We start from the raw sequence: 14,561 nt of genomic DNA on the forward strand, positions 1-14,561 counted from the left end.
TATATACACACTATACACACTATACACACACAATACACACTATACACACTATACACTACACACTATACACACTACACACTATACACACTACACACTATACACTACACACTATACACACTACACACTATACACACTACACACTATACACACTACACACACTATACACACTATACACACTATACACACTATACACACACAATACACACTATACACACTATACACACTATACACACACAATACACACTATACACACTATACACACTATACACACACAATACACACTATACACACTACACACACTATACACACTATACACACACAATACACACTATACACACTATACACACTATACACACTATACACACACAATACACACTATACACACTATACACACGATACACACTATACACACACAATACACACTATACACACACAATACACACTATACACTACACACTATACACACTATACACACTACACACACTATACACACTATACACACTACCCACTACACACTATACACACTATACACACTACACACACTATACACACTATACACTACACACTATACATACTATACACACTACACACACTATACGCACTATACACACTACACACAATACACACACAATACACACACAATACACACTACACACAATACACACACAATACACACACCACACACACTATACACACTACACACACTATACACACTACACACACTATACACTACACACACTATACACTACACACAATACACACTATACACTACACACAATACACACACAATACACACTATACACACTTGACAGTAGGAGGGGAGTGTGTGTGTTACGTGATATCATGACAGTAGAAGGGGAGAGTGTGTGTTAGGTGGTATCTTGACAGTAGGAGGGAGTGTGTGTGTGTGTGTGGTGTGTGTGTGTGTGTGTGTGTGTGTGTGTGTGTGTGTGTGTGTGTGTGTGTGTGTGTGTGTGTGTGTGTGTGTGTGTGTGTGCGTGTGTTACGTGGTATCTTGACAGTAGGAGGGAGTGTGTGTGTGTGTTACGTGGTATCTTGACACTAGGAGGGTGTGTGTGTGTGTGTGTGTGTGTGTGTGTGTGTGTGTGTGTGTGTGTGTGTGTGTGTGTGTGTGTGTGTGTGTGTGTGTGTGTGTGTGTGTGTGTGTGTTACGTGGTATCTTGACAGTAGGAGGGAGTGTGTGTGTGTGTGTGTGTTACGTGGTATCTTGACACTAGGAGGAGTGTGTGTGTTACGTGGTATCTTGACAGTAGGAGGGAGTGTGTGCGTGTGTGTTACCTGGTATCTTGACAGTAGGAGGGAGTGTGTGTGTGTGTGTTACGTGGTATCTTGACAGTAGGAGGGAGGGGAGTGTGTGTTACGTGGTATCTTGACAGTAGGAGGAGTGTGTGTGTTACGTGGTATCTTGACAGTAGGAGGGAGTGTGTGTTACGTGGTATCTTGACAGTAGGAGGGAGTGTGTGTGTTACGTGGTATCTTGACAGTAGGAGGGGTGTGTGTGTGTGTGTGTGTGTGTGTGTGTGTGTGTGTGTGTGTGTGTGTGTGTGTGTGTGTGTGTGTGTGTGTGTGTGTGTGTGTGTGTGTGTGTGTGTTACGTGGTATCTTGACAGTAGGAGGGGAGTGTGTGTGTTACGTGGTATCTTGACAGTAGGAGGGGAGTGTGTGTGTGTGTGTTACGTGGTATCTTGACAGTAGGAGGGGAGTGTGTGTGTTACGTGGTATCTTGACAGTAGGAGGGGAGTGTGTGTGTGTGTGTTACGTGGTATCTTGACAGTAGGAGGGTAGTGTGTGTGTGTGTTACCTGGTATCTTGACAGTAGGAGGGGAGTGTGTGTGTGTGTGTTACGTGGTATCTTGACAGTAGGAGGGGAGTGTGTGTGTTACGTGGTATCTTGACAGTAGGAGGGGAGTGTGTGTGTTACGTGGTATCTTGACAGTAGGAGGGGAGTGTGTGTGTTACGTGGTATCTTGACAGTAGGAGGGGAGTGTGTGTGTTACGTGGTATCTTGACAGTAGGAGGGGAGTGTGTGTGTTACGTGGTATCTTGACAGTAGGAGGGGAGTGTCTTCCATCCACCAGGTCTGACTCTGCATCCTGGGCCTCTCCATGGATCACTGCAATACCCAGACGCAACCTCTCTGCAAACGACTGGGCCCTAAACACACACACACACACAAAGTACACACACAGTAAAGAGCATCCTAACAGCACCACCCTAACCCCGACTGTAGTTAAAGAGGACCCACCCTAACCCAGACTGTAGAGGACCCACCCTAACCCAGACTGTAGAGGACCCACCCTAACCCAGACTGTAGTTAAAGAGGACCCACCCTAACCCAGACTGTAGAGGAACCACCCTAACCCAGACTGTAGAGGACCCACCTAACCCAGACTGTAGTTAAAGAGGACCCACCCTAACCCAGACTGTAGAGGACCCACCCTAACCCAGACTGTAGTTAAAGAGGACCCACCCTAACCCAGACTGTAGTTAAAGAGGAACCACCCTAACCCTGACTGTAGTTAAAGAGGACCCACCCTAACCCAGACTGTAGAGGACCCACCCTAACCCAGACTGTAGTTAAAGAGGACCCACCCTAACCCAGACTGTAGTTAAAGAGGAACCACCCTAACCCAGACTGTAGTTAAAGAGGACCCACCCTAACCCAGACTATAGTTAAAGAGGAACCACCCTAACCCAGACTGTAGAGGACCCACCCTAACCCAGACTATAGTTAAAGAGGACCCACCCTAACCCAGACTGTAGAGGACCCACCCTAACCCAGACTGTAGTTAAAGAGGACCCACCCTAACCCAGACTGTAGAGGACCCACCCTAACCCAGACTGTAGAGGACCCACCCTAACCCAGACTGTAGTTAAAGAGGACCCACCCTAACCCAGACTATAGTTAAAGAGGACCCACCCTAACCCAGACTGTAGAGGACCCACCCTAACCCAGACTGTAGTTAAAGAGGACCCACCCTAACCCAGACTGTAGTTAAAGAGGAACCACCCTAACCCAGACTGTAGTTAAAGAGGACCCACCCTAACCCAGACTATAGTTAAAGAGGAACCACCCTAACCCAGACTGTAGTTAAAGAGGAACCACCCTAACCCAGACTGTTATTAAAGAGGACCCACCCTAACCCAGACTGTAGTTAAAGAGGACCCACCCTAACCCAGACTGTAGTTAAAGAGGACCCACCCTAACCCAGACTGTAGAGGAACCACCCTAACCCAGACTGTAGAGGACCCACCCTAACCCAGACTGTAGAGGACCCACCCTAACCCAGACTGTTATTAAAGAGGACCCACCCTAACCCAGACTGTTATTAAAGAGGACCCACCCTAACCCAGACTGTAGTTAAAGAGGACCCACCCTAACCCAGACTGTAGAGGAACCACCCTAACCCAAACTGTTATTAAAGAGGACCCACCCTAACCCAGACTGTAGTTAAAGAGGAACAACCCTAACCCAGACTGTAGTTAAAGAGGAACCACCCTAACCCAGACTGTAGTTAAAAAGGAACCACCCCAACCCAGACTGTAGAGGACCCACCCTAACCCAGACTGTAGTTAAAGAGGAACCACCCTAACCCAGACTGTAGTTAAAGATGAACCACCCTAACCCAGACTGTAGTTAAAGAGGACCCACCCTAACCCAGACTATAGTTAAAGAGGACCCACCCTAACCCAGACTGTAGTTAAAGAGGACCCACCCTAACCCAGACTATAGTTAAAGAGGACCCACCCTAACCCAGACTGTTATTAAAGAGAACCACCTAACCCAGACTGTTATTAAAGAACCCACCCTAACCCAGACTGTAGTTAAAGAGGACCCACCTAACCCAGACTGTAGAGGACCCACCCTAACCCAGACTGTAGTAAAAGAGGAACCACCCTAACCCAGACTGTAGAGGACCCACCCTAACCCAGACTGTAGTTAAAGCGGACCCACCCTAACCCAGACTGTAGAGGACCCACCCTAACCCAGACTGTAGAGGACCCACCCTAACCCAGACTGTTATTAAAGAGGAACCACCCTAACCCAGACTGTAGTAAAAGAGGAACCACCCTAACCCAGACTGTAGTTAAAGCGGACCCACCCTAACCCAGACTGTAGTTAAAGAGGACCCACCCTAACCCAGACTATAGTTAAAGAGGACCCACCCTAACCCAGACTGTAGTTAAAGAGGACCCACCCTAACCCAGACTGTAGTTAAAGAGGACCCACCCTAACCCAGACTGTAGAGGAACCACCCTAACCCAGACTGTAGTTAAAGAGGACCCACCCTAACCCAGACTGTAGAGGAACCACCCTAACCCAGACTATAGTTAAATAGGACCCACCCTAACCCAGACTGTAGTTAAAGAGGACCCACCCTAACCCAGACTGTAGTTAAAGAGGACCCACCCTAACCCAGACTGTAGAGGAACCACCCTAACCCAGACTGTAGTTAAAGAGGACCCACCTAACCCAGACTGTAGAGGAACCACCCTAACCCAGACTATAGTTAAATAGGACCCACCCTAACCCAGACTGTAGTTAAAGAGGACCCACCCTAACTCAGACTGTAGTTAAAGAGGACCCACCCTAACCCAGACTGTAGAGGACCCACCCTAACCCAGACTGTAGTAAAAGAGGAACCACCCTAACCCAGACTGTAGAGGACCCACCCTAACCCAGACTGTAGTTAAAGCGGACCCACCCTAACCCAGACTGTAGAGGACCCACCCTAACCCAGACTGTAGAGGACCCACCCTAACCCAGACTGTTATTAAAGAGGAACCACCCTAACCCAGACTGTAGTAAAAGAGGAACCACCCTAACCCAGACTGTAGTTAAAGCGGACCCACCCTAACCCAGACTGTAGTTAAAGAGGACCCACCCTAACCCAGACTATAGTTAAAGAGGACCCACCCTAACCCAGACTGTAGTTAAAGAGGACCCACCCTAACCCAGACTGTAGTTAAAGAGGACCCACCCTAACCCAGACTGTAGAGGAACCACCCTAACCCAGACTGTAGTTAAAGAGGACCCACCCTAACCCAGACTGTAGAGGAACCACCCTAACCCAGACTATAGTTAAATAGGACCCACCCTAACCCAGACTGTAGAGGAACCACCCTAACCCAGACTATAGTTAAAGAGGACCCACCCTAACCCAGACTGTAGTTAAAGAGGACCCACCCTAACCCAGACTGTAGTTAAAGAGGACCCACCCTAACCCAGACTGTAGTTAAAGAGGGCCCACCCTAACCCAGACTGTAGTTAACTGTAGTTAAAGAGGACCCACCCTAACCCAGACTGTAGTTAAAGAGGGCCCACCCACCCTAACCCAGACTGTAGTTAAAGAGGACCCACCCTAACCCAGACTGTAGTTAAAGAGGAACCACCCTAACCCAGACTGTAGTTAAAGAGGAACCACCCTAACCCAGACTGTAGTTAAAGAGGACCCACCCTAACCCAGACTGTAGTTAAAGAGGACCCACCCTAACTCAGACTGTAGTTAAAGAGGACCCACCCTAACCCAGACTGTAGTTAAAGAGGACCCACCCTAACCCAGACTGTAGTTAAAGAGGAACCACCCTAACCCAGACTGTAGTTAAAGAGGAACCACCCCAACCCAGACTGTAGTTAAAGAGGACCCACCCTAACCCAGACTGTAGTTAAAGAGGAACCACCCTAACCCAGACTGTAGAGGACCCACCCTAACCCAGACTGTAGTTAAAGAGGCACCACCCTAACCCAGACTGTAGTTAAAGAGGACCCACCCTAACCCAGACTGTAGTTAAAGATGAACCACCCTAACCCAGACTGTAGTTAAAGAGGACCCACCCTAACCCAGACTTAAAGAGGACCCACCCTAACCCAGACTGTAGTTAAAGAGGACCCACCCTAACCCAGACTGTAGTTAAAGAGGACCCACCCTAACCCAGACTGTAGAGGACCCACCCTAACCCAGACTGTAGAGGAACCACCCTAACCCAGACTGTAGTTAAAGGGACCCACCCTAACCCAGACTGTAGTTAAAGAGGAACCACCCTAACCCAGACTGTAGTTAAAGAGGACCCACCCTAACCCAGACTGTAGTTAAAGAGGAACCACCCCAACCCAGACTGTAGTTAAAAGGAACCACCCTAACCCAGACTGTAGTTAAAGAGGACCCACCCTAACCCAGACTGTAGTTAAAGGGACCCACCCTAACCCAGACTGTAGTTAAAGAGGACCCACCCTAACCCAGACTGTAGTTAAAGAGGAACCACCCTAACCCAGACTGTAGTTAAAGAGGAACCACCCTAACCCAGACTGTAGTTAAAGAGGAACCACCCTAACCCAGACTGTAGTTAAAGAGGACCCACCCTAACCCAGACTGTAGTTAAAGAGGACCCACCCTAACCCAGACTGTAGTTAAAGAGGACCCACCCTAACTCAGACTGTAGTTAAAGAGGACCCACCCTAACCCAGACTGTAGAGGACCCACCCTAACCCAGACTGTAGTTAAAGAGGACCCACCCTAACCCAGACTGTAGAGGAACCACCCTAACCCAAACTGTTATTAAAGAGGACCCACCCTAACCCAGACTGTAGTTAAAGAGGAACCACCCTAACCCAGACTGTAGTTAAAGAGGAACCACCCTAACCCAGACTGTAGTTAAAAAGGAACCACCCCAACCCAGACTGTAGAGGACCCACCCTAACCCAGACTGTAGTTAAAGAGGAACCACCCTAACCCAGACTGTAGTTAAAGAGGACCACCCTAACCCAGACTGTAGTTAAAGAGGAACCACCCTAACCCAGACTGTAGTAAAAGAGGACCCAACCTAACCCAGACTGTAGTTAAAGATGAACCACCCTAACCCAGACTGTAGTTAAAGAGGACCCACCCTAACCCAGACTATAGTTAAAGAGGACCCACCCTAACCCAGACTGTAGTTAAAGAGGACCCACCCTAACCCAGACTATAGTTAAAGAGGACCCACCCTAACCCAGACTGTTATTAAAGAGGAACCACCCTAACCCAGACTGTTATTAAAGAGGGCCCACCCTAACCCAGACTGTAGTTAAAGAGGACCCACCCTAACCCAGACTGTAGAGGACCCACCCTAACCCAGACTGTAGTAAAAGAGGAACCACCCTAACCCAGACTGTAGAGGACCCACCCTAACCCAGACTGTAGTTAAAGCGGACCCACCCTAACCCAGACTGTAGAGGACCCACCCTAACCCAGACTGTAGAGGACCCACCCTAACCCAGACTGTTATTAAAGAGGAACCACCCTAACCCAGACTGTAGTAAAAGAGGAACCACCCTAACCCAGACTGTAGTTAAAGCGGACCCACCCTAACCCAGACTGTAGTTAAAGAGGACCCACCCTAACCCAGACTATAGTTAAAGAGGACCCACCCTAACCCAGACTGTAGTTAAAGAGGACCCACCCTAACCCAGACTGTAGTTAAAGAGGACCCACCCTAACCCAGACTGTAGAGGAACCACCCTAACCCAGACTGTAGTTAAAGAGGAACCACCCTAACCCAGACTGTAGAGGAACCACCCTAACCCAGACTATAGTTAAATAGGACCCACCCTAACCCAGACTGTAGAGGAACCACCCTAACCCAGACTATAGTTAAAGAGGACCCACCCTAACCCAGACTGTAGTTAAAGAGGACCCACCCTAACCCAGACTGTAGTTAAAGAGGACCCACCCTAACCCAGACTGTAGTTAAAGAGGGCCCACCCTAACCCAGACTGTAGAGGAACCACCCTAACCCAGACTGTAGTTAAAGAGGACCCACCCTAACCCAGACTGTAGTTAAAGAGGGCCCACCCTAACCCAGACTGTAGTTAAAGAGGACCCACCCTAACCCAGACTGTAGTTAAAGAGGGCCCACCCTAACCCAGACTGTAGAGGAACCACCCTAACCCAGACTGTAGTTAAAGAGGAACCACCCTAACCCAGACTGTAGTTAAAGAGGACCCACCCTAACTCAGACTGTAGTTAAAGAGGACCCACCCTAACCCAGACTGTAGTTAAAGAGGACCCACCCTAACCCAGACTGTAGTTAAAGAGGAACCACCCTAACCCAGACTGTAGTTAAAGAGGAACCACCCCAACCCAGACTGTAGTTAAAGAGGACCCACCCTAACCCAGACTGTAGTTAAAGAGGAACCACCCTAACCCAGACTGTAGAGGACCCACCCTAACCCAGACTGTAGTTAAAGAGGCACCACCCTAACCCAGACTGTAGTTAAAGAGGACCCACCCTAACCCAGACTGTAGTTAAAGATGAACCACCCTAACCCAGACTGTAGTTAAAGAGGACCCACCCTAACCCAGACTGTAGAGGACCCACCCTAACCCAGACTGTAGTTAAAGAGGACCCACCCTAACCCAGACTGTAGTTAAAGAGGACCCACCCTAACCCAGACTGTAGAGGACCCACCCTAACCCAGACTGTAGAGGAACCACCCTAACCCAGACTGTAGAGGAACCACCCTAACCCAGACTGTAGTAAAAGAGGAACCACCCTAACCCAGACTGTAGTTAAAGAGGACCCACCCTAACCCAGACTGTAGTTAAAGAGGAACCACCCCAACCCAGACTGTAGTTAAAAAGGAACCACCCTAACCCAGACTGTAGTTAAAGAGGACCCACCCTAACCCAGACTGTAGTTAAAGAGGACCCACCCTAACCCAGACTGTAGTTAAAGAGGACCCACCCTAACCCAGACTGTAGTTAAAGAGGAACCACCCTAACCCAGACTGTAGTTAAAGAGGAACCACCCTAACCCAGACTGTAGTTAAAGAGGAACCACCCTAACCCAGACTGTAGTTAAAGAGGACCCACCCTAACCCAGACTGTAGTTAAAGAGGACCCACCCTAACCCAGACTGTAGTTAAAGAGGACCCACCCTAACTCAGACTGTAGTTAAAGAGGACCCACCCTAACCCAGACTGTAGAGGACCCACCCTAACCCAGACTGTAGTTAAAGAGGAACCACCCTAACCCAGACTGTAGTTAAAGAGGAACCACCCTAACCCAGACTGTAGTTAAAGAGGACCCACCATAACCCAGACTGTAGTTAAAGAGGACCCACCCTAACTCAGACTGTAGTTAAAGAGGACCCACCCTAACCCAGACTGTAGTTAAAGAGGACCCACCCTAACCCAGACTGTAGTTAAAGAGGAACCACCCTAACCCAGACTGTAGTTAAAGAGGACCCACCCTAACCCAGACTGTAGAGGACCCACCCTAACCCAGACTGTTATTAAAGAGGAACCACCCTAACCCAGACTGTAGTAAAAGAGGAACCACCCTAACCCAGACTGTAGTTAAAGCGGACCCACCCTAACCCAGACTGTAGTTAAAGAGGACCCACCCTAACCCAGACTATAGTTAAAGAGGACCCACCCTAACCCAGACTGTAGTTAAAGAGGACCAACCCTAACCCAGACTGTAGTTAAAGAGGACCCACCCTAACCCAGACTGTAGAGGAACCACCCTAACCCAGACTGTAGTTAAAGAGGACCCACCCTAACCCAGACTGTAGAGGAACCACCCTAACCCAGACTATAGTTAAATAGGACCCACCCTAACCCAGACTGTAGAGGAACCACCCTAACCCAGACTATAGTTAAAGAGGACCCACCCTAACCCAGACTGTAGTTAAAGAGGACCCACCCTAACCCAGACTGTAGTTAAAGAGGACCCACCCTAACCCAGACTGTAGTTAAAGAGGGCCCACCCTAACCCAGACTGTAGAGGAACCACCCTAACCCAGACTGTAGTTAAAGAGGACCCACCCTAACCCAGACTGTAGTTAAAGAGGGCCCACCCTAACCCAGACTGTAGTTAAAGAGGACCCACCCTAACCCAGACTGTAGTTAAAGAGGGCCCACCCTAACCCAGACTGTAGAGGAACCACCCTAACCCAGACTGTAGTTAAAGAGGAACCACCCTAACCCAGACTGTAGTTAAAGAGGAACCACCCTAACCCAGACTGTAGTTAAAGAGGACCCACCCTAACCCAGACTGTAGTTAAAGAGGACCCACCCTAACCCAGACTGTAGAGGACCCACCCTAACCCAGACTGTAGTAAAAGAGGAACCACCCTAACCCAGACTGTAGAGGACCCACCCTAGACTGTAGTTAAAGAGGACCCACCCTAACCCAGACTGTAGAGGACCCAAACCCAGACTGTAGAGGACCCACCCTAACCCAGACTGTTAGTTAAAGAGGAACCACCCTAACCCAGACTGTAGTTAAAGAGGAACCACCCTAACCCAGACTGTAGTTAAAGCCTAACCCAGACTGTAGTTAAAGAGGACCCACCCTAACCCAGACTGTAGTTAAAGAGGACCCACCTAACCCAGACTGTAGTTAAAGAGGACCCACCCTAACCCAGACTGTAGTTAAAGAGGACCCACCCTAACCCAGACTGTAGAGGAACCACCCTAACCCAGACTGTAGTTAAAGAGGAACCACCCTAACCCAGACTGTAGAGGAACCACCCTAACCCAGACTATAGTTAAAGAGGACCCACCCTAACCCAGACTGTAGAGGAACCACCTAACCCAGACTATAGTTAAAGAGGACCCACCCTAACCCAGACTGTAGTTAAAGAGGACCCACCCTAACCCAGACTGTAGTTAAAGAGGACCCACCCTAACCCAGACTGTAGTTAAAGAGGAACACCCTAACCCAGACTGTAGAGGAACCACCCTAACCCAGACTGTAGTTAAAGAGGACCCACCCTAACCCAGACTGTAGTTAAAGAGGACCCACCCTAACCCAGACTGTAGTTAAAGAGGACCCACCCTAACCCAGACTGTAGTTAAAGAGGACCCACCCTAACCCAGACTGTAGAGGAACCACCCTAACCCAGACTGTAGTTAAAGAGGAACCACCCTAACCCAGACTGTAGTTAAAGAGGACCCACCCTAACTCAGACTGTAGTTAAAGAGGACCCACCCTAACCCAGACTGTAGTTAAAGAGGACCCACCCTAACCCAGACTGTAGTTAAAGAGGAACCACCCTAACCCAGACTGTAGTTAAAGAGGAACCACCCAACCCAGACTGTAGTTAAAGAGGACCCACCCTAACCCAGACTGTAGTTAAAGAGGAACCACCCTAACCCAGACTGTAGAGGACCCACCCTAACCCAGACTGTAGTTAAAGAGGCACCACCCTAACCCAGACTGTAGTTAAAGAGGACCCACCCTAACCCAGACTGTAGTTAAAGAGGAACCACCCTAACCCAGACTGTAGTTAAAGAGGAACCACCCTAACCCAGACTGTAGAGGACCCACCCTAACCCAGACTGTAGTTAAAGAGGACCCACCCTAACCCAGACTGTAGTTAAAGAGGACCCACCCTAACCCAGACTGTAGAGGACCCACCCTAACCCAGACTGTAGAGGAACCACCCTAACCCAGACTGTAGAGGAACCACCTAACCCAGACTGTAGTAAAAGGAACCACCCTAACCCAGACTGTAGTTAAAGAGGAACCACCCTAACCCAGACTGTAGTTAAAGAGGAACCACCTAACCCAGACTGTAGTTAAAAGGAACCACCCTAACCCAGACTGTAGTTAAAGAGGACCCACCCTAACCCAGACTGTAGTTAAAGAGGACCCACCCTAACCCAGACTGTAGTTAAAGAGGACCCACCCTAACCCAGACTGTAGTTACTAACCCAGACTGTAGTTAAAGAGGAACCACCCTAACCCAGACTGTAGTTAAAGAGGAACCACCCTAACCCAGACTGTAGTTAAAGAGGACCCACCTAACCCAGACTGTAGTTAAAGAGGACCCACCCTAACCCAGACTGTAGTTAAAGAGGACCCACCCTAACCCAGACTGTAGTTAAAGAGGACCCACCCTAACCCAGACTGTAGAGGACCCACCCTAACCCAGACTGTAGTTAAAGAGGAACCACCCTAACCCAGACTGTAGTTAAAGAGGAACCACCTAACCCAGACTGTAGTTAAAGAGGACCCACCCTAACCCAGACTGTAGTTAAAGAGGACCCACCCTAACCCAGACTGTAGTTAAAGAGGACCCACCCTAACCCAGACTGTAGTTAAAGAGGACCACCCTAACCCAGACTGTAGTTAAAGAGGAACCACCCTAACCCAGACTGTAGTTAAAGAGGACCCACCCTAACCCAGACTGTAACCCAGACTGTTATTAAAGAGGACCCACCCTAACCCAGACTGTAGTTAAAGAGGAACCACCCTAACCCAGACTGTAGTTAAAGAGGACCCACCCTAACCCAGACTGTAGTTAAAGAGGACCCACCCTAACCCAGACTGTAGTTAAAGAGGACCCACCCTAACCCAGACTGTAGTTAAAGAGGACCAACCCTAACCCAGACTGTAGTTAAAGAGGACCCACCCTAACCCAGACTGTAGAGGAACCACCCTAACCCAGACTGTAGTTAAAGAGGACCCACCCTAACCCAGACTGTAGAGGAACCACCTAACCCAGACTATAGTTAAATAGGACCCACCCTAACCCAGACTGTAGAGGAACCACCCTAACCCAGACTGTAGTTAAAGAGGACCCACCCTAACCCAGACTGTAGTTAAAGAGGACCCACCCTAACCCAGACTGTAGTTAAAGAGGACCCACCCTAACCCAGACTGTAGTTAAAGAGGAACCACCCTAACCCAGACTGTAGAGGAACCACCCTAACCCAGACTGTAGTTAAAGAGGACCCACCCTAACCCAGACTGTAGTTAAAGAGGACCCACCCTAACCCAGACTGTAGTTAAAGAGGAACCACCCTAACCCAGACTGTAGTTAAAGAGGAACCACCCTAACCCAGACTGTAGAGGAACCACCCTAACCCAGACTGTAGTTAAAGAGGAACCACCCTAACCCAGACTGTAGTTAAAGAGGAACCACCCTAACCCAGACTGTAGTTAAAGAGGACCCACCCTAACCCAGACTGTAGTTAAAGAGGACCCACCCTAACTCAGACTGTAGTTAAAGAGGACCCACCCTAACCCAGACTGTAGTTAAAGAGGACCCACCTAACCCAGACTGTAGTTAAAGAGGAACCACCCTAACCCAGACTGTAGTTAAAGAGGAACCACCCCAACCCAGACTGTAGTTAAAGAGGACCCACCCTAACCCAGACTGTAGTTAAAGAGGAACCACCCTAACCCAGACTGTAGAGGACCCACCCTAACCCAGACTGTAGTTAAAGAGGACCACCCTAACCCAGACTGTAGTTAAAGAGGACCCACCCTAACCCAGACTGTAGTTAAAGATGAACCACCCTAACCCAGACTGTAGTTAAAGAGGACCCACCCTAACCCAGACTGTAGAGGACCCACCCTAACCCAGACTGTAGTTAAAGAGGACCCACCCTAACCCAGACTGTAGTTAAAGAGGACCCACCCTAACCCAGACTGTAGAGGACCCACCCTAACCCAGACTGTAGAGGAACCACCCTAACCCAGACTGTAGAGGAACCACCCTAACCCAGACTGTAGTAAAAGAGGAACCACCCTAACCCAGACTGTAGTTAAAGAGGACCCACCCTAACCCAGACTGTAGTTAAAGAGGAACCACCCCAACCCAGACTGTAGTTAAAAAGGAACCACCCTAACCCAGACTGTAGTTAAAGAGGACCCACCCTAACCCAGACTGTAGTTAAAGAGGACCCACCCTAACCCAGACTGTAGTTAAAGAGGACCCACCCTAACCCAGACTGTAGTTAAAGAGGAACCACCCTAACCCAGACTGTAGTTAAAGAGGAACCACCCTAACCCAGACTGTAGTTAAAGAGGAACCACCCTAACCCAGACTGTAGTTAAAGAGGACCCACCCTAACCCAGACTGTAGTTAAAGAGGACCCACCCTAACCCAGACTGTAGTTAAAGAGGACCCACCCTAACCCAGACTGTAGTTAAAGAGGACCCACCCTAACCCAGACTGTAGAGGACCCACCCTAACCCAGACTGTAGTTAAAGAGGAACCACCCTAACCCAGACTGTAGTTAAAGAGGAACCACCCTAACCCAGACTGTAGTTAAAGAGGACCCACCCTAACCCAGACTGTAGTTAAAGAGGACCACCCTAACTCAGACTGTAGTTAAAGAGGACCCACCTAACCCAGACTGTAGTTAAAGAGGACCCACCCTAACCCAGACTGTAGTTAAAGAGGAACCACCCTAACCCAGACTGTAGTTAAAGAGGAACCACCCCAACCCAGACTGTAGTTAAAGAGGACCCACCCTAACCCAGACTGTAGTTAAAGAGGAACCACCCTAACCCAGACTGTAGAGGACCCACCCTAACCCAGACTGTAGTTAAAGAGGCACCACCCTAACCCAGACTGTAGTTAAAGAGGAACCACCCTAACCCAGACTGTAGTTAAAGATGAACCACCCTAACCCAGACTGTAGTTAAAGAGGACCCACCCTAACCCAGACTGTAGAGGACCCACCCTAACCCAGACTGTAGTTAAAGAGGACCCACCCTAACCCAGACTGTAGTTAAAGAGGACCCACCCTAACCCAGACTGTA

The 14,561-nt window shown here is 49.0% G+C and overlaps 1 protein-coding gene across 1 annotated transcript in view; it reads right to left on the reverse strand.

Annotated features, from left to right (window-relative positions):
• Nucleotides 1-1,941: 1,941 nt before the first annotated feature.
• The window catches only part of LOC124020648 (phosphoribosyl pyrophosphate synthase-associated protein 2-like), a 42,120-nt gene continuing 29,500 nt past the window's right edge, over nucleotides 1,942-14,561 (reverse strand). The window contains exon 8 of the mRNA XM_046335888.1: nucleotides 1,942-2,175. Coding sequence (XP_046191844.1) covers nucleotides 1,977-2,175 — 199 coding nt within the window. The 3' untranslated portion in view covers nucleotides 1,942-1,976. The remainder of the gene's footprint in view (nucleotides 2,176-14,561) is intronic.

Source organism: Oncorhynchus gorbuscha, unplaced genomic scaffold (assembly GCF_021184085.1).
Source record: "Oncorhynchus gorbuscha isolate QuinsamMale2020 ecotype Even-year unplaced genomic scaffold, OgorEven_v1.0 Un_scaffold_872, whole genome shotgun sequence".
Taxonomy (NCBI): domain Eukaryota; kingdom Metazoa; phylum Chordata; class Actinopteri; order Salmoniformes; family Salmonidae; genus Oncorhynchus; species Oncorhynchus gorbuscha.